Raw genomic sequence first — 21,467 nt, forward strand, 5'->3', positions numbered from 1 at the left:
AGTTTCCATTATTACATAATTGCCCTATAGGTGATTTCATCATTATATAATTGGAGAATAACGCCACAGTCCACAATTCCCATCTCACCTACATTTGCATCTTGATCGTCTCTATGTCACCAACCATGTTGCATTACTATCACTAATAGGCTCCCCCCTCTTTTCTTGTATTTCAATTGACTCTCCCATATCCATCATCATAGTTAGGTTCTCTTCGGTGGACGTACATCTAAATTGGCTACGTGTGAGTTAGTCAATATTATTATTATACAATTTCATACAAAGTCGGCAGAATTTTTTGTTTTAAATAAACGCTGAGAAGGTAAGCCCTTCATTCAATCCCACTGGACTTAAACGCTTCAACCTCTGAATCCATCTTGCCTCCTCATGAAGCAATTTTTTGTTCCCTCGTCTAGGGCCTAATTTCATCTTAATCAGTCCCCAAAATATGTGCTGCGCATGCGCCACTTTCTGATGGATGTTTATGAATATTAGCCAGGCAGAGTGATGAAGAAACAGCTGTGATGCTGTTGAACGCTTGTGAATTCCACCAGTGTACCAAGCCTGGTGACTTGCATAAATCGAATAAGAAGGATAATGTGTGGTAAGAATCATTTTAGTCAATGTCACCCACACTACAAGCCTGTACTAACAGGATAGTGCGGGTGATACTGATGATACATCCCCTTTAAGAACAACGATTTTTCATTTTTGTACTTTTTCCTCCTCACATTCTAATAGCCATAGCCCTTTCAATTTTCCACCTACAGACCCATATGAGGGCTTGATTTTTGCACGTCCAATTGTACTTTGTAATGACATAACTTTACCAAACAATCTATGGTGAAAACTTTTAAAGGCCGTTTCTAGGCAATGCACAGTTTGGTAAAAATGACACATTGGGGTAGATTTATCAAAACCTGCCCAGAGGAAAAGTTGCTGGGTTGCCCATAGCAACCAATCAGATCGCTTCTTTCATTTTTGAAAAATGGCCTCTGAAAAATGAAAGACTCTGATTGGTTGCTATAGGCAACTCCGCAATGTTTCCTCTGGACAGGTTTTGATAAATCTCGCCCATTATCTTTATTCTATAACCACTTAAGAGACCGGGCCATTTTTCATTTTTGCACTTTTGTTTTTTCCTCCTCCCCTTCTAAAAATCATAACGCTTTAAATTTTCCACCTACAGACGCCATCAATTTTACTTTGTAATGACATCAATCATTTCACCACTTAATCTATGGCAAAAAAAAAAGAAAGTTATTTCTGGGGCAAAAAAAAACAAAAAAAACAAAAAAAAGACCCATTTTGTAACTTTTGGGGGCTTTCAATTCCATTCAGTAAAAATGACACCATGTAGGTCCATACGATTAAGATGATACCCAACTTATATAGGTTTTATTTTGCTTTACTTCTTTTAAAAAAAATATAACTTTTTGTACGAAAATTAGCATGTTTAAAAATGTCCTTTTCCGACCCCTATAACTTTTTTTTTTTTTATACACGGGGATGTGTGAGGGCTAATTTTTTGCGCAGTGATCTGTTGTTTTTAATCGGTACAATTTTTGTCTTGATGGGACTTTTTGATCACTTTTTATAAATTTTTAGGGTATACAAAGTGACCAAAATACGTAATAGTGGACTTAGGTATTTTTATTTTTTTTACGCATAAGCTATTGACCGTGTGGTTTAACATTATATTTTTATAGTTCGAACATTTACGCACGTGGCGATACCACATTTGTTTAAGTTTGTTTACATTTTTTTTATGAGAAAAGGGGTGATTCAAACTTTTATTAGGGAAGGGGTTAAATCACTTTTATTAACTCTAACTTTTTTTTAAACACAATTTTATAGTCCCCATAGGGGACTATTACATGCAATCTTCAGATTGCATACACTGTTCAATGCTATGCCATAGCATAGCATTGATCAGGGTTATCAGTGCTCTGCTGCTCCAGCCTGTAATGGCTGGCTGAAGCATCAGATCATCGATCGGACTGTGAGGTGGTAGGCAAGTGCCCTCCTGCCGTTCAGAGCAGCTGCAATTAAAAAAAAAAAAAAACTAAATGTGTGGTTTCATAAACATTATAATAGTTCGGACATTTACGTACGTGGCAATATCACATATGTATGTTCATTTTGTTTACAAAATTATATTTGAAAATGGAAAAGGGGCGGATGATTCATTAATTATGGAAGGGGCTTATTCACATTTATAACCATTTTATAAAATTACTTAGTCCCCATAGGGAACAATTACATGCAATATTTTGATTGCATACACTAAACAATGTTAAAGGAGATATATCATGCCTAAACGCTTATGCATGTGTAGCTGACATGCTGGGTTGCGTAGCAGACATGCTGGGTTTCTACAGCATCAACTTCCATTGAAGTAAATGGGAGCAGAGCTGTAGTAAACCGGCACAACGAGTACAACCCCCCCCCCCCCGCCCCCCCCCCCCCCCTGAAAACACGCAAAATTACCAAATGAAAATTACTCATAATAGCAGACTACAAAAGGATGAGGGGGCAAGATGCATAGTTACACAGTTAGTATGGTTGAAAAAAAGACATACGTCCATCAAGTTCAACCAGGGAATTGAAGGGAAGGGTGTAAGGGGATAAGGGATGTTGTTTTATAATTCTGCATAAGCATTAATGTTATTTTGTTCCAGGAATGTATCTAACCCTGTTTTAAAGCTATTAATTGTTCCTGCTGTGACCAGTTCCTGAGGTAGACTGTTCCATAAATTCACAGTTCTTATGGTAAAGAAGGCGTGTCGCCCCTTTAGACTAGGGATCGACCGATTATCGGTATGGCCGATATTATCGGCCGATAATCATGAGTTTGGGCATTATCGGTATCAGCAATTACCTTGCCGATAATGCCCCGCCCCCTGCATCGCCCCAACCGCCCCCCCGCACTGCGTCGCACCCCCCACCGTAGTGCTGGGCGGTATACCGGTATGGATTTTTGCCCATACCGCTATACCGGTCGGGCCCCTCCCCCACCCTCCGAGTCAATAAAAAAAATTTAAAAACTTACCCGTAATGGGGGTGGTCCGGGCCATCCATCCTTCCTGTAGTGTCCGGCAGCATTCCGGGTGGAGGGTGAACCGGTCCGGGCTGTCCTCCGGGGGTCATCTTCTCCACTCCGGGCAGGCTCCGGCCTAGTACGCTGCATAGACGCCGCTACGCCGTGACGTCAGGTGCGTCACTGCGCCACTGCGCAGCGGCGTCTATGCTGCGTTACTAGGCCGGAGCCTGCCCGGAGTGGAGAAGATGACCCCCAGAGAAGAAGGATAGCCCGGACGGGTTCACCCTCCACCCGGAATGCCGCCGGACACTACAGGAAGGAAGGATGGCCCGGACCACCCTGACAGTTAGGTGGAGAGAAGCGGGTGGCGGCGGCCTATGGCACCGCAAAAGCCACTGCAGTGCATTGAATTAAAGCGCCCGCTTTAAATCAATGATCTGCAGCGGTGTCGCGGGGGATAAATAGCCGGTAACTTATACCGGAATATCGGTATAAGTTATCGGCTATCGGCCCTAACCTCCACCGATTATCGGTATCGGCCCTAAAAAAACGATATCGGTCGATCCCTACTTTAGACTAAATCTTTTCTTCTCCAGATGGAGGGAGTGCCCCCTCGTCCTTTGGGGGGGGGGGGGGGGGGTTAACCTGGAACAGTTTTTCTCCATATTTTTTGGTATGGGCCATTTATATACTTATATACGTGTTACGCCGAGCGCTCCGGGTCCCCGCTCCTCCCCGGAGCGCTCGCTTCTCTCTCGCTACGGCAGCGCTCCGGGCAGCTCCACTGACCCGGTGCGCTGCGATACCGTCTCCAGCCGGGATGCGATTCGCGATGCGGGTAGCGCCCGCTCGCGATGCGCATCCCGGCTCCCGTACCTGACTCGCTCTCCGTCTGTCCTGTCCCGGCACGCGCGGCCCCACTCCCTAGGGCGCGCGCGCGCCGGGTCTCTGCGATTTAAAGGGCCACTGCGCCGCTGATTGGCGCAGTGGTTCCAATTAGTGTGTTCACCTGTGCACTCCCTATTTATACCTCACTTCCCCTTCACTCCCTCGCCGGATCTTGTTGCCATTGTGCCAGTGAAAGCGTTCCCTTGTGTGTTCCTAGCCTGTGTTCCAGACCTCCTGCCGTTGCCCCTGACTACGATCCTTGCTGCCTGCCCCGACCTTCTGCTACGTCCGACCTTGCTTCTGTCTACTCCCTTGTACCGCGCCTATCTTCAGCAGTCAGAGAGGTTGAGCCGTTGCTAGTGGATACGACCTGGTTACTACCGCCGCAGCAAGACCATCCCGCTTTGCGGCGGGCTCTGGTGAAAACCAGTAGTGACTTAGAACCGATCCACTAGCACGGTCCACGCCAATCCCTCTCTGGCACAGAGGATCCACTACCTGCCAGCCGGCATCGTGACAATACGTTTATCATATCCCCCCTTAAACGTCTCTTCTCAAGACTAAACAATTGTAAATCCTTTAATCGTTCCTCGTAGCTACAATGTTCCATGCCCCATATTAGTTTAGTCGCACGTCTCTGCACCCTTTCCAGCTCCACAGTGTCCCTTTTATGGACAGGCGACCAAAACTGAACAGCATATTCCAGGTGAGGCCGTACCAATGCTTTATAATGGGGGAGTATTATGTCCCTGTCCCTTGAGTCCAAATTTTTTGTTTAACATTTGACTGACCCAAATAGCCAATAGTCAAATAAGCTGAAGAACAATAATTCATGTACAGTAGGTGTGAAAAAGGGCATTAGCACTGGTAACAATAAACCTGTGCAGTACAGAAAAAATAGTATCACCCATCCATTAGCAGCAAACATCAGCTGAAGGATCAGAAGGGATACAGTGTGGTTCTTTTGGAGTATGTGCATAACCCGAACCACACAGACTATATCCCTTCTGATCCTTCGGCTGATGTTTGCTGCTCATGGATGGGTGATATTATTTCTGTACTGCACAGATTTATTGCGACCAGTGCTAGTGCTCTTTTCTCCTGGGATATTTGAAATCTTTATTTGCTACAGGAATTTGGGGATATGTATATTGCTCACACCTACATGGGTTATTGTTCTATAGCACATTTGAGTATTGGCTATTTGGGTCAGTCAAGTGTTGTTATACATACATTTTTTAAAGCATGTGCTCCTGGAGGGAAAGAGTCTTGCCCCCGTCCTTTGTAGTGTGCTCTTATATAAGTCTTTTCATTGGTTTTAAATGTGTGTTTTTACGTACTCTATGTTCTAATAAATTTTGTAAAAATTTTTGGGAGAATAATTCCTTCTGGATGTGCATCCATTTTATTATGTTTTGCTTTTCTTTTTGTTGTGTTACAAGTATTGACACTATTCCACCTTGGGGCATATATTAAAGGCTAAGCCCCCCTGCTTTTTCAATAATAAGATAAAAACAGACAGCTGAGCACCCCATCCATCTGAAAATAAGGACTTATCCTGAAGATACAGTGGGGCAATAAAAGTATTTAGTCAGCCACCAATTGTGCAAGTTCTCCCACTTAAAAAGATGAGAGGCCTGTAATCTTCATCATAGGTATACCTCAACTATGAGAGACATAATGAGAAAAAAAAAACAAAATCACATTGTCTGATCTTTAAAAAATGTTTTGGCAAATTACGGTGGAAAATAAGTATTTGGTCAATAATAAAAGTTCATCTAAATACTTTGCTATATACCCTTTGTTGGCAATGACAGGAGGTCAAATGTTTTCTGTAAGTCTTCACAAGGTTTTCACACTATGTTGCTGGTATTTTGGCCCATTTCTCCATGCAGATCTCCTTTTGAGCACTGATTTTTTGGACCCTCCAAAGGTTTTCTATGAGGTTGAGATCTGGAGACTGGCTAGGCCACTCCAGGACCTTGAAGCCACTCCGGGCGGTGTGTTTGGGATCATTGTCATGCTGAAAGACCCAACCACATTTCATCTTCAATGCCCTTGCTGATGGAAGGAGGTTTTCAATCAAAATCTCACGATACATGGCCCCATTCATTCTTTCCTTTACACAGATCAGTTGTCCTGGTCTCTTAGCAGAAAAACAGCCCCAAAGCATGATGTTTCCACACCCATGCTTCACGTTAGGTATGGTGTTCTTTGGATGCAACTCAGCATTCTTTATCCTCCAAACATGACAAGTTGAGTTTTTACCAAAACGTTCTACTTTGGTTTCATCTGACCATATGACATTCTCCCAATCCTCTTCTGGATCATCCAAATGCTCTCTAGCAAACTTAAGACGGGCCCGGATATTTACTGGCGTAAGCAGGGGGACACATCTGGCACTGCATGATTTGAGTCCCTGGTGGCGTAGTGTGTTACTGATGGCAGCTCTCTGCAGGTCATTCACTAGGTCCCCCCGTGTGGTTCTGGGATTTTTGCTCACCGTTCTTGTGATCATTTTGACACCACAGGGTGAGATCTTGCGTGGAGCCCCAGATCGAGGGAGATTATCAGTGGTCTTGTTTGCTTCCATTTTCTAATAATTGCTCCCACAGTTGATTTCTTCACACCAAGCTGCTTGCAATAGGTCTGTGAGAGCCAGAAATCTTGCTTGTTTGTAGGTGAGCAAATACTTATTTTCCACCATAATTTGCAAATAAAATCATAAAAAATCAGACAATGTGATTTTATATATTTTTTTTCTCATTATGTCTCTCATAGTTGAGGTATACCTATGATGAAAATTACAGGCCTCTCATCTTTTTAAGTGGGAGAACTTGCACAATTGGTGGCTGACTAAATATTTTTTTGCCCCACTGTAGATCATCAATAGGTTTTGCCTTTGCCCCTTTTCCACCTTTGAAGGGGTTTTAAATCTATTTGAGTGGTAGGAAATGTGAAAAAATAAAAAACTATTACTCATTTGTTATTGTACTTTAAAAAGGAAAAAAAATTGACGTCATAAAGACTTGTCAAACATTTCGATGGGTAAGAGTGTGGGTGCTGAGATTCTCACCAATCACTAGAATAAGCAGGGTAAAACAATCGGCTAAGCTCCTCTCTCCCTGTCTCTCTACTTGCTGCAGAAGATGGATACTAAAAAAAGGCTATGGATCAAGTCTCCTGCAGTGAGGGAAACAAGTGCTTTGCTAAAATTGCTGTGGGTCTCAGAACCTTGACCCTGACAGATCAAAACGTTTTATAAACAACAGTAACATTTTAAATTTGCCAAGGCTCCGGTGCTAACATGCAGTGGTCCTTACCAGTAACTGTCTGCAGAGATCTTGTGGATGAGTGAATTGTATTTACACCTTTTTCAGCTATACATCTTAACATGCCAAGAACACAGTCAAATAGTTCAATTAGTATAAATTATGCAGACAACTCATTTTACCTTTCCCATCTTTATTAGAAGATGCCTCTACTGAAGTGATTCCAGTACAGGAGTACATGTTTCTAGCAACCTTCCACAACCGAGCATGTACTGCCTTTCATGTTTAAGTCAGTCAATCTTAGATGATCGAATGTGGAACGTTTTCTCATGACATAAAGACAGAGACTGTATTTCCATTGTTATATTTATAATTCCGCTCCATACGCACACAACACCGAGAAGGGACAATCGATTCATTACGCCATACATCAAAGCATAAGCTCTATAGATGTGAGATCTACGAAATGAGGTTTAAAGCTGTACAGACATATCTTATACACTATAGGGTATCCCCACTGTCTGCAGCTTTTCTTGGCCCTAATTCTGCATCATACATACTTTATTGTGTTACGGCTAAGTAACATATTGCTCTATGCTTCTTTTCTAAGCCGCATGCTTTTACCCATAATGCCCAAGTCTTACTGCTGATAACCTTAATACATGAGGGTCATTTTCCAGCTTTGGTCCCTGGCTAGACCGAAGCTATCGAGCATACAATCCATACAACCATTACATATATATATATATTTTTTTTTTCCACACATTTCCAAGACTGTGCATATACTGCACAGTGAGAAGACAGTCAAGAACAATGTATCATATCATAAAATAAACTAAGTAACCGCCAAATGGTGTAGGTTGCTCTGTCAAGGGTAGAGATAACTTGTAACCACTTCACTGCAGTGACACTATTAATGTTAGGCTTTATGAACTTGCTTCAGTTTTTATACATGTTTACTTTCACATGCCAGGGGTACCCGCTACACACCACCGCCTCACCAAATACCTATGCAAACCCTTGCAGGCACCAGTCAGACTCAATGCTAAGCAAAAGGAAAACAATACACAACAGGCCAGCCAGCTGTTACGTGTGGAGTGGTGTCCTGAACATTAGCTTCTACATATATGCTACACACCACATCATTTAACCCGCTGAGGGCATCACAGTCGCTGTACACTGGGTTTCTCATGGATTTACAGAGTCTACTCCGTGATTTTAGCCTTTTTTTTGCTGCTCCTACTTGTAGGATCCATATATCATTCCGCACCTCAGACTCTACTGGGGACATAAGTGTCCACTAATATGGGGGACAACAACAGGGAAGAGCAGGAAAAGCTGGGTTTCGGCAGATGTATACGAGTTCTGTGTATATACACTGAGCATGTAGATATACAGCTGAGGCAATAGTAGCGAGTGAAGGAGGGGCAGCCAATGATGTAACACTGACGACATGGTGAAGAAGGAATGTGGGGATCAGGCCAGAGTGACTTGTTTTTCCTCTGGGGTCTCCTCCAAGAGTTGCATAATCAGTTCATGAAGAGGCCTACAGACCTTTGCGTAACCAGCAGCCGTGAGATGGAGGAAATCAAACATGTCATGTCGAGATATAGTGCCGTCTGAGTGGACAAATCCAAAATCTGCATCCAGGAGCTGAACTCCAGAAAGACGTGGAAGCCATGAGCGCAGAATCTGGTTCACCCGGGTGTTCTTCTCACGCAGCTGATTGGGCCTCTCTCCACGGGGTAGTAATCCCTGCAGAAGAATATTTACATGTCAAAAACAAGCAGGAATATTGTTTTGAAAGAGTTCTGTAAAAAGTGATGTTTTACTCAAATTATTAAAAAACATTTTTAGTTTCATAGCATATTAAAAAATTTAAGAGGCACTGTCATTACGAAAAAACTTTTTAGATTTTGTAGTACTACTAAGATGACTTATTAAAATAAAAATAAAAAGATTTTTAAAAAATGTAAATTTTACTAACATTTTTTTAATGAAAATAGCTGCCCCGAGGGGTCATCTAACTTTATGCAGACAGACTACTCTGTATTTTTCAGCATACTGAATACTGGCCGTAAAGTGTGTTGGTATCCAGTATAGGAGATCACCACTGCCTTCAGCTGTTCCTAAACTCCAACTCCCATGATGGGAGTTGTAGTTTTGCAACAGCTGGGGGTACAATCTTTGTAAAGGTAGATTTTCATGCTTACCATAAAATCTCTTTCTTGGAGGATCCATTGGGGGACACAAAGACCGTGAGTATATGCTGCTGCCACTAGGCAACAAAAAGAAAGTTGGCCCCTCCTGGCAGGATATACCCCAGTTTAGTCCCAAAGCAGTAGGAGAGGACAAAAAGGGAATGAAAAACAGTAACTGTCCAAGGAAACCACAGACAAAAAAAAAAAATAACCGAACCAACCCTCGGACAGGCAACGGAACCAAGGACACCAGAACAAAAAGGGTGGGTGCTGTGTCCCCCAATGGATCCTACTTTTCTCGTTTCAGGCTCCATTGGGGACACAGAGACCGTGGGATGTACCCCAGAAGTCCCCAGGAGAGAACCCCGGGAGAGAATGGAAGGCTGGGCCACAGCCACCGGCAACACCTTGCTACCCAAACCAGCATCAGCGGATGCAAAAGTGTGCACCTGGTAGAATTTTGTAAAAGTGCACTTACCGGAAAGAGGTTCGAAGGGAGTACCCTGCAAGTCACTAAGAACCAGATTCAGATCCCAAAAGGGAGTAGGGGATCTGTACGGCTGAGCCACATGAGCTACAACCAGCAGAAAAGTGCGGATGTGAAGGTCAGACGATAGGGGACGCTAAAAGAGATTGGAGAGAGCCGACACCTGACCCTTAAGGGAACAGAGCTAAGCATTGTTCAAGACTGCAAAAAGGAAAGAAGACATGGAAGGGAGAAAACAACTGTGGAGAAGGATGGAGACTCATAACATCGGAAGTAGGACCGCCAAGTACGGTGATAAGGCTTGCGAGGAAGGCTTGCGCGCCCTGATCATTGTGCGGATCACCTGGGGAGAGAAACCCCCTGGCCCTTAGAACCGCGGTTTCAACCGCCACGCCGTCAAATGCAGCAACAATAAATTGGGGTGGCAAAGGGGACCTTAAGAGAGCAGATCGGGATGAACTGGGAGGCGCAGTGGTACGTCGGCCACTAGGCGAACAACGTTGGTGTACCACCCACGTCTCGGCCATTCTGGAGCCACGAGAATGGCGGGGATGCACACTAAGGCTGCTTTCACACTATGAGCATTCATCCGTTATTAAATGTCCGTTTTCTGTGTAAAAACGGATGTTTAATACCGGATGAAATAATGGGTGCTAACGGATGAATAAATATTCATCCGTTAAGACCCGTTATCCCTCATGTATGGCCAAACACCTCTGCCTACAGACTCCCACAGCCAGGACTACTACTGCTCCCATCATGGAACAGACTTGTTTCCATGATGGGAGTAGAAATTCCCTGGCTGCAGGAGTCTGCAGACAGCTGGGGAGGCTACATTAGTGCTTGTACTACTACCCCCATCATGGAACAGACTCTGTTCCCTGATGGGGGTTGTAGTACAGGGGCTGAGGGATTGATCACATCTGGTTTCACTTCTGAGACCCAATGCGATCAAAAGTTATTAAGCAGGGGAGCGGGGGCGGCATGCTCCGCAACCCTGCGATGTATAGTGTGTTTTAACTCATTTTTGAATCCCCCACGGGGAGCCCTGAATGGCCGGTACTGAGGAGCCAATCAGGGCTCTCAGCGTGAGATTGAAAAATGAACTTTGGGATTAGCAGGGGCCATATCTATATTAAAAGCTCTGTAGGGGGCAAGATATATAGCGCTGCAGAGGGGCAGATATATAGCCTATATATCTAGCCCCCCCCCCCCAGAAGCGCATTACATAGGACCCCCGCCTGCGCATTAAATATATACCCACGCAGCGCATGTGTATGCTTCTATATACCTATGCCACTGCAACGCTATATGTGAAAAGCATTCTAGCAGCAGCATCGGCCGCCCGATGAAATACTTTTCATACATAGTGCTGTAGTGGCATATGTATATAGAAGCGCTGTGGGGGGCAGATAACGCTATATGCCCCCCACAGCTCTTCTATATACATATACCCCTGCCGCCGTATGAATGAAAAGTATTTCTATTAGCAGCGCATAGAACCGGCTCACAGCACTATGCGCTGCTAATAGAAATACCTTTCATTCATACGGCGGCAGGGGTATATGTATATAGAAGAGCTGTGGGGAGCAGACATATAGCGTTATCTTCCCCCCCCCCCCCCCAGTGCTTCTATATACATATACACCTGCTGCCATATGAATGAAAGGTATTTCTATTAGCAGCGCATAGTGCCGGGAGCCAGCTCTATGCGCTGCTAATAGAAATACTTTTCATTCATACAGCGGTAGGGGCAAATGTATATAGAAGAGCTGCAAGAGCACATATACATGCGCTGCGCGGGTATATATTTAATGCGCCGGCGAGGGATATATATTTAATGCGCAGGCGGGGGATATATATTTAATGCGCAGGCGGGGGTCATATCTAATGCGATGCTGGGGGGCTAGATATATAGGCTATATGTCTGCCCCCCTCTGCAGCGCTATATTTCTTGCCCCCCACAGTGCTCTTTGGCCCCTGCTACTCTCAAAGTTCATTTTTCAATCTCTCGCTAAGAGCCCTGATCGGCCATTCAGGGCTTCCAGCGGGGGATTCAAAAATGAAAGTTAAAACACACTGATACATCGCAGGGTTGCGGAGCATGCCGCCTGCTCCCCTGCTTAATAACTTTTGATCGCATCGGGTCTCAGAAGTGAAACCCGGTGCGATCAATCCCACAGCCCCTGTACTACAACCCTCATCATGGAACAGACTCTTTTCCATGATGGGGGTTGTAGTACAAACACTAATCTAGCCTCCCCAGCTGTCTGCAGACTCCCGCAGCCGGGGAATTACTACTACCATCATGGAAACAAGTCTGTTCCATGATGAGAGTAGTAGTCCTCCCTCAGCACTGCAGGAGTCTGCTGATGTCACCTCTTCTGAGCATGCTCAGAAGTAATAACGGATATAATAAAATGTGTGCAAACGGATGACATAAAGGCTCATCCGTCAGCCATAGACTTCAATGTTAAAAATAACGGCCGTTAATTTACCCGTTTCTTGTGACGGAAGAAAAATTAGTGCAAGTGCCGTTATTTCTTCCGTCACAACTAACGGCCATTATTCATGACGGACTATAATGGATCATAAAGGATAATAAAAAAATCCCATAGACATTAATGGGATTGTTTAACGGCCGTTTACCAGGGCTTTTCTAACGGACGTTTGTAACGGATGAATTTTTATAGTGTGAAAGCAGCCTAAGCTAAAACAGATAGCTCAGAATCTGTGAGCAGATATATTCTGCTGGGAGAGGCAGAATTTCTTTTTGTTGCCTAGTGTCAGCCTCCTAGTGGCAGCAGCATATACCCACAATCTCTGTGTCCCCCAATGCAGCCGAACGAGAAAACTATGTTTTAGAGCTGTGTATTCTCCAGCTGTGTGCCTCCAGCTGTGGCAAAACTACAGACAAATGATGTGTGGGCATGCTGGGAGTTGTAGTTTTACAACAGCTAAAGGCAACACTGCTCTAACACAGTGCTTTATAAACACTGCAGCTCTGGCTGTTGCAAAACTATAACTCCCAGCATGCTTGAACAGCGAAAGCTTTATCTGAATCCTGAATGACAAAGAAGCTGAGCAGACATTCAGGACAGCTATGTTGACACACATAGTGACAGCTATGTTGATTAGCATCCAGCTTTACTAGGAACAGATAAAAAATGTAAGCATAAAAAACTACTTTGCAGACTGCCAGGCTCCCAGACTCAGATGAGTCTTCATAGAGAGGGAGAGACGGACACAGAGCAAGTGACCAACATATAAATGGTATTTGTTAGGGATATATAGGTCCTAGACACATAAAAATTATTCTACTACCGTGTTTCCCTGAAACTACACCCTACCCCGAAAATAGGCCCTAGCTGTATTATCGGGGTGGGCTGCAATATAAGCCCTACCCCGAAAATCAGACCTAGGCCAGTGGTCTTCAACCTTCGGACCTCCAGATGTTGCAAAACTACAACACCCAGCATGCCCAGACAGCCGTTGGCTGTCCGGGCATGCTGGGAGTTGTAGTTTTGCAACAGCTGCAGGTCGGCAGGTTGAAGACCACTGACCTAGACAATGCCCGGGCTGCAAATATTAAAAAACAAACTTAAACTTACCTTCGTCCTCCGTTCCCCCATTGCTAAGGAACCGGCCTCACTGTCCTCCGCTGTTATCGCTGCTTCCTGGTGTTGGGACGTCACAGAGCCTTCAGCCTATCACCGGCCGTAGCGATGTCCCGCCTCTGCCGATGATAGGCTGAGCCCACTGTGATGTAAGAAGCCGGCCGGCTTCTTACAGGACAGTCGTCTCAGCCTATCATCGGCCGAGGCGTGACATCGCTGCGGCCGGTGATAGGCTGAAGGCTCTGTGACGTCCCAACACCAGGAAGCAGCGATAACAGCGGAGGGACCATGAGGCCGGTGCCTTAGTAACGGGGGACGAAGGTACGGTAAGTTAAAGTTTGTTTTGTAATACCCTATTTGCAGCCCGGGCACAGGAATAGATACAGCGCAGCGGCCGATCATTATTTGGGGGGGGGGGGGGGGAGAGAAGCTGCGCTTGCGGGTGACAAACGATTATTACACCGATGTGGGATGCTGGGCTGATAAACCGGCGGGGGGGGGGGGGGAAGTTGGGCTTCAGAGCTGCGCCCATCACATGATAATAATGGGGGGGTGTAAATACCGTGGAATCGCCATGTTGTTTAATGTACATACCGTACTGTAAATAAGTAAGCCCTACCCTGAAAATAGGCCCTAGTGTGTTTTTTGTGGCTAAAAGTAATATAAGACCCGGTCCTATTTTCGGAGAAACACGGTAAATAACATAACTTATACGTTTTTGTTTTTTTTTAGCACTTTGACAGGTACGCTTTAACCTCTTAAGGACCCATGACGCACCGGTAGATCATGAGTCCGCTCCCATTCTGTAACACGGGACGGGCCTGGCCTCTAACAACAGCCGGGACCCGTGGATAATAGCGCGCGGCACTGATCGCTGTGCCGCGCGCTATTAACCCTTTAGTCGCAGCGTTCAAAGTTGAACGCCGCGTCTAAAGTGAAAGTAAAACGTTGCCGGTTAGCTCAGGGGGCTGTTCGGGATAGCTGCGGCGAAATCGCGGCATCCTGAACAGCTCTAGGACAGCAAGAGGGTCCCTTACCTTGCCTCCTGTTGTCCGATCGCCGAATGAATGCTCAGTGCCTGAGATCCAGGCATGAGCAGTCAAATGGCAGAATCATTGATCAATGGTTTCCTATTAGAAACCATTGATCAATGTAAAAGATCAGTGTGTGCAGTGTTATAGCCCCCTATGGGGGCTATAACATTGCAAAAAAAAAAAGTGAAAAAAAAAAAGTTAATAAAGATCACTTAACCCCTTCCCTAATAAAAGTTTGAATTACCCCCCTTCTCCAATATATTATAAAAAAAAATAATAATAAAAAAAACAGTGTAAATAAAAATAACATTTAACATATGTGGTATCGCCGCGTGCGGAAATGTCCGAATTATAAAAATATATCATTAATGTATCCGCGTGGTCAGTGGCGTACGCGCAGAAAAATTCCAAAATCCAAATTAGCATATTTTTGGTCACTTTTTATATCATGAAAAGTGAGCGGTGATGACGACGACGGGGGCGGGGTTGGTTTGGATGACAACGGGGGGGAGGGGGGGGTTGGGTTTATGATTTAATTTTCCACCCTAGGCTTATAGTCGAGTCATTAACTTTTCCTGGGTTTTTAGGGTGAAATTAGGGGCCTCGGCTTATATTTGGGACGGCTTATACTCGAGTATATACGGTACTTCTTCCAGGGGACCACTACATACCATGACAATTGTTTTCGCCTGTGGTTGAAGTGTGTTGATCAGTTTTATAATGGCCTCTATTCCACCGGCAACTTCTTCAGCTGTGTTTTCATGATTATTGGTGCCAATCCATAAGACAATAACCTGTTGAATAATATATGAAAACAATTATTGCACCAAATTAATAATAACTTATAATAATGATGAATGCACTTTACTTTTAAAAAATAGTAATTGGGCTGATCCACTGGCTAAAAAAAACACGATTTATTAATGGTATATCCAAGCCATGGCGTTATATTAGAGGTCAGAACAGCTTTTGCTACTACTAAAAAATCAGGACATAAAGTGATGTTTGGCTTTCTAAGTAAAGTTTTTTTTTTTTGGTGTTAATTTTCTTACCTTAGGTTTGATATTCTCTAGTTCTCCATTCTGAAGCCTCCAGAGGACATGGCGCGTTGTGTCTCCACCAATACCAAAATTCAGTGCGTGAAGTGGAGAGAACAGTTCCCTCCAAATCTGTGAAGAGAAAGAAATGTTAAAGGATGCTCAGTCACAGTAAGTCTGACAAGTGTTTTGGACTAAACTGGCAAATACAACCCTTAAAGGGGTATTCCAGCCAAAATACACTGCTCAAAAAAATAAAGGGAACACTTAAACAACACAATGTAACTCCAAGTCAATGACACTTCTGTGAAATCACACTGTCCACTCAGGAAGCAACACTGATTGACAATCAATTTCACATGCTGTTGTGCAAATGGAACAGACAACAGGAGAAAATTATAGGCAATTAGCAAGACACCCCCAATAAAGGAGTGGTTCTACAGGTGGCGACCAAAGACCACTTCTCAGTTCCTATGCTTCCTGGCTGATGTTTTGGTCACTTTTGAATGCTGGCGGTGCTTTCACTCTAGGGGTAGCATGAGATGGAGTCTACAACCCACACAAGTAGCTCAGGTAGTGCAACTCATCCAGGATGGCACATCAATGCGAGCTGTGGCAAGAAGGTTTGCTGTGTCTGTCAGCGTAGAGTCCAGGGCATGGAGGCGCTACCAGGAGACAGGCCAGTACATCAGGAGACATGAAGGAGGCTATAGGAGGGCAACAACCCAGCAGCAGGACCGCTACCTCCGGCTGTGTGCAAGGAGGAGCACTGCCAGAGCCCTGCAAAATGACCTCCAGCAGGCCACAAATGTGCATGTGTCCACTCAAACGGTCAGAAACAGTCTCCATGAGGGTGGTATGAGGGCCCGACGTCCACAGGTGGGGTTTGTCCTTACAGCCCAACACGGTGCAGTACGTTTGTCATTTGCCAGAGAACACAAAGATTGGCAAATTTGCTACTGGCGCCCTGTACTCTTCACAGATGAAAGCAGGTTCACACTGAGCACATGTGACAGATGTGACAGTCTGGAGACACCGTGGGGAAAGTTCTGCTGCCTGCAACATACTCCAGCATGACCGGTTTGGTGGTGGGTCAGTAATGGTGTGGGGTGGTATTTCTTTGGGGGGCAGCACAGCCTTCCATGTGCTTGCCAGAGGTAGCCTGACTGCCATTAGGTACCGAGATGAGATCCTTAGCCCCCCCTGTGAGACCATATGCTGGTGCGGTTGGCCCTGGGTTCCTCCTAATGCAAGACAATGCTAATGTAGCTGGAGTGTGTCAGCAGTTCCTTCAAGAGGAAGGCATTGATGCTATGGACTGGCCCGCCCGTTCCCCAGACCTGAATCCGATTGAGCACATCTGGGACATCATGTCTTGCTCCATCCACCAACGCCACGTTGCACCACAGACTGTCCAGGAGTTGGCGGATGCTTTAGTCCAGGTCTGGGAGGACATTCCACAGGAGACCATCCGCCACCTCATCAGGAGCATGCTCAGGTGTTGTAGGGAGGTCTTACGGGCATGCGGAGGCCACACACACTAGTGAGCCTCATTTTGACTTGTTTTAAGGACATTACATCAAAGTTGGATCAGCCTGTAGTGGGGTTTTCCACTTTGATTTTGAGTGTGACTCCATATCCAGACCTCCATGGGTTGATAAACTTGATTTCTATTGATCATTTTTGTGTGATTTTGTTGTCCACACATTCAACTATGTAAAGACGAAAGTATTTCATACGATTAGTTCATTCATTCAGATCTAGGATGTGTTATCTTAGGGTTTCCTTAATTTATTTGAGCAGTGTACATCTTATCCCCTATCCAAAGGATAAGGGATAAGAGGTCTGATCGCAGAGGACCTAAAGGGCGGGTGGAAGGAACTGGCGATTGGGTCTAGTCTCCACCAAAGGTAAAGTAAGTTATTTTAACAATTGTTGCAGCTTTATGACTATTTTCTCCATATTTTCTGAGCACTAGAGCATTTTTATTCTCTTTTGTACCCTAGTCTAAGTCTGGGTTGAGGCCACAGGATCCAATGATCTTCCAGCACTCTCAACTTATTTGTAATCAATGGAGAAAAGGGTTATTTTTGACATGCTCACAGGGCCGATGGGAGGCAGGGTTAGTTTTTGCGGGGTGTTCCCACAACTTCCCTTGTACACTTCCCTTATGGTATGTGGTTGTATTGTAACATATGGTATCAGGACCCTTGAAGTCTTTATCCCATGTACACCCACAGCTTAACATTACACTGATTTGGTATTGGAATGAGTGGTTCTCTCATGTCTTAAAAAAATGTTCCAGGAGTAGTTTTTCAACATGACAACACCAGACTGCATGTTGCTTGTGCTACTGTGAGAAGCCTATGTTGCCCAAACACCGTGGCCTACAGCATCTCCGGACTTATCTCTAATCGAGTACATCTAGGACATAATTAATTGGCAATTGTAAAGGGAGCCACCAGCAACGAATCTTGACGATTTGCGAGCCAAAGTGCATTCAGCGTGGTGAAACATTCAGAGTACAGCATTGGGTATCTTTGGCGCTCCCACAGGATTAAAAAAGCGTGTGTCATCTACAGCACACGCTCTCTCCAAGAGCTAAAGCCATGTTGGGGAGATCAGACAATTATCCTCTATCTTGTGTTGTTCTTAACCGGACAACCCTTTTAATAACCCTATTGATAGCATTGCACAGCACGTAAGTGTGTGTATTTCTGCGTGTGGTGCTCATACTCTATAATAAATAAGTTGAGATTAATTTTTTAATCATTAATATGTCTTTTCATCCGGAGATTTCCACAATTCCATAACTTTTCCTTCTCACTGTTGTAATTTCAGTGTTGAGGAGTGGATGTTAAAGCTTTGTAAATCTACCATTTTATAAACATATCCATGGAGTGATACCATGGATATGTGGCTGATTGTTTCCAATTATGAACCCTAACAGACTTCATGTGTATGTGGTACACGTATCAGTAAAGTCCACTGTGTTATCAGCATCTGGCCAGTTAGGAAATATTCCCTCACTCACTGTAACCATGTCTGGTAGAGGAATGCAGAAAGGATACACAAGTTACCAGCTACACTGTGGGAAAATATGGAACAATGCTAACAAATCCTGAGTGTGCAAGACTTTAAACATTGTCTATGTGGTATAAAATTCCAAAGTGTCTCCTTGTCTACTAAGGGTGTGTTCAAACGGCCGTCTTTCCCCGTTTTTTCCCCCGTTTAAGTTCCGTTGTTGCTGCTTCTAAACGGATTACAAACGGTTGTAAAATGGGATTTCTTTACAATCCTTTGACATCCGTTTGCACCAGTTTGCACTAATTTCCGTTTTTTTTTTACAGGATAAAAGACAGTGCATGCAGTATTTTTTTCTCCAGTCAAAAAAACGGAAGAAAAAAAACGGATACAGTAAATTTAACATTGAAGTCTATGGAAAACGGATGAGCCTTTAAGGTCATCCATTTGCATCCATTTTTTTTCAAACAGTTTTTTGATCCGTTTTTAACTTATGAGCATGCTCAGAACAAAAAATAAATAAAAAATTTTGGTTTATTAACTGAACAATAACGGATGTAAATGGATAACATCCTTTATTGTCCGTTTTTTTAAAGTCAGTTTTTCTTTTTGATGGGAGAAGAACGGGACGGGTCTAGACGGCCATGTGAACACAGCCTTAGATAACAAAGGCAAGGAAAATATCCTCTATTAGGAGCTGCAATTCCACAAAAACAGTAAAAAAAAAAAAAAAAAGGCATTGGTGCTGATGACTTTTAAAGGGGTACCCCCGCCCCTATACATCTTATCCCCTATCCAAAGTATAGGGGATAAGATGTCTGATCGCAGGGGTCCTGCCGCAGGGGACCCCCGCAATCTCAGTGCAGCACCCCAGACATCCGGTGCAAGGAGTGAATTTCGCTCTGTGCTGGATGACTGGCAATGCAGAGTGGAGGTTCGTCACATCAAGGCCACGCCCCCTCAATACAAGTCTATGGGAGGGGGTGTGACGGCCGTCATGCCCTCTCCCATAGACTTGCATTGAGGGGGTGTAGCCGTGATGTCACGAGCAGGGCGTGACAGGGACGTCATGAGCCGCCGGCACTGCACCAGACGCTCTAACTGAACGCCGGGTGCAGCATGAAGATCGCAGGGGTCCCCAGCGGCAGGAATCCCTCGATCAGACATCTAATCCCCTATCCTTTGGATAGGGGATAAGATGTCTAGGGTCAGAGTACCCCTTTAAAGTCCAGATAGTAGGGCCAACAAACACATTTCAGGTGTAAACCCTTAGCCAGATTGGTGTCACCAATCGGACACTAATTTGACAAAGGGAATACTCAAACTGAGTAATTAATCCCACTATCTGGAATTACAAGTCATCCACATCGATGTCATCTTTTTTTGTGAATGTTTTACTGGAATCGCATGAACCTGATAAAGGGTATTTTCCTTGCCCTAGTTGTTCATATGGCTAGGCAGACTGTCTCTGGATCTGTGCCACCCTATGGCCCAACAATGCTTCAGCTGAAACACTCATTTACCCGATTAGAAGGTTCAATGCATATTACGTTTGAGGTAAGTAGTATACATAACTCCCCCTCCTGATACACAAGTGTTTCAGGTAATGCACCAGGCGCTCCCTTTGGCCCCCTGTTTTATTACACTTCCACAATAAACAAACTTTTCAAAAACGGAGGACGAATTTGCCATTGCCACCATTTTGGGGTACAAGTGGCTTTTTGATCACTATTTATTTCTTTTTTCATGAGGCAGGATTAACAAAAACCGCAATTCTGGGCATTTTGAAGTTTAGGAAGTTATGGATTTGGTGACAGGTAGTTATGGATTTCTATAGGTTCTACTAACATATTGTGCATTCTTTTTTTGTTTAGTATTACCATGGGACAGCAGTTCGAGGGTGCATATTGTTGTGCAAGATGTGTGCGTGTTGTTCATTTGGAAGCCCAGATCCTGGATCTAGAGGAGCAACTGGCAACACTGAGATGCATTGACAACCCGGAGAGGAGTCTACTGCTCACTGAGCAAGTACTCTCTGGGGGAGAGGTGGGGGAGGATAGTAGGACAGAGGTGCAGGACAGTCAGGCAGTTAGCTGGGTTACAGTTCGAAAACGTGGTAGAGGGTAAAGTGTCAGTGAGGCTGGCAGATGAGGGGGATGCCATTTCAGAGCTAGCAGTACTGCAGCAGGACTCTGCCTCTGACTGCCAGGGGGGGTGTCTGCTCCAGTAAGGAGGGAAGGAGGAGTGCAGGGCAGGCCAGACAGGTACTGGTAGTGGGGGACTCAATTATTAGGGGGACAGACAGGGCGATCTGTCACAAAGACCGGGATCGCCGAACAGTGTGTTGTCTTCCTAGCGCTCGAGTTCGGCACATCGCGGATCGGATTGACAGGTTGCTGGGTGGGGCTGGAGAAGACCCAGCAGTCATGGTACATATTGGCACCAATGACAAAGAAAGAGGTAGGTGGAGTGTCCTTAAAAATGAATTCAGGGATTTAGGCCGCAAGCTTACGGCAAGGACCTACAAGGTAATATTTTCTGAAATATTACCTGTACCACGAGCCGCACCAGAGAGGCAGCGGGTGATTAGGGAGGTAAACAAGTGGTTCAGAAGTTAGTGTAGGAAGGAGGGGTTTGGGTTCATGGAGAACTGGGCCGACTTCGCTGTCGGATACCGGCTCTACCGTAGGGATAGGCTGCACCTAGGGCTGGGCGGTATAAACAAATATCTGTATCACGGTATTTTTGTAACTTATAGCGGTTTCATGGTATATAACGGTATTCCCTCCCCCCACCCCCAAATTAAATATCAGCTCAGTGCTGCGCTGTCCCCATCGGGGTAAAGACTCACATATCACCCGCAA

General features: G+C 44.7%; 1 protein-coding gene across 2 annotated transcripts in view; it reads right to left on the reverse strand.

Moving 5' to 3' along the window:
- Positions 1-7,379: 7,379 nt before the first annotated feature.
- Positions 7,380-21,467, reverse strand: part of PAFAH1B2 (platelet activating factor acetylhydrolase 1b catalytic subunit 2) — a 42,613-nt gene continuing 28,525 nt past the window's right edge. For both annotated transcript variants that reach the window (XM_056544373.1, XM_056544372.1), the window contains exons 4-6: positions 15,595-15,711; positions 15,214-15,336; positions 7,380-8,958 (exon numbers count right to left, since the gene is read on the reverse strand). In XM_056544373.1, the coding sequence (XP_056400348.1) occupies positions 8,680-8,958; positions 15,214-15,336; positions 15,595-15,711 (519 nt within the window). In that variant the 3' untranslated portion in view covers positions 7,380-8,679. The remainder of the gene's footprint in view (positions 8,959-15,213; positions 15,337-15,594; positions 15,712-21,467) is intronic.

This window comes from Hyla sarda, chromosome 10, assembly GCF_029499605.1.
Source record: "Hyla sarda isolate aHylSar1 chromosome 10, aHylSar1.hap1, whole genome shotgun sequence".
In the NCBI taxonomy this organism is placed as follows: Eukaryota; Metazoa; Chordata; class Amphibia; order Anura; family Hylidae; genus Hyla; species Hyla sarda.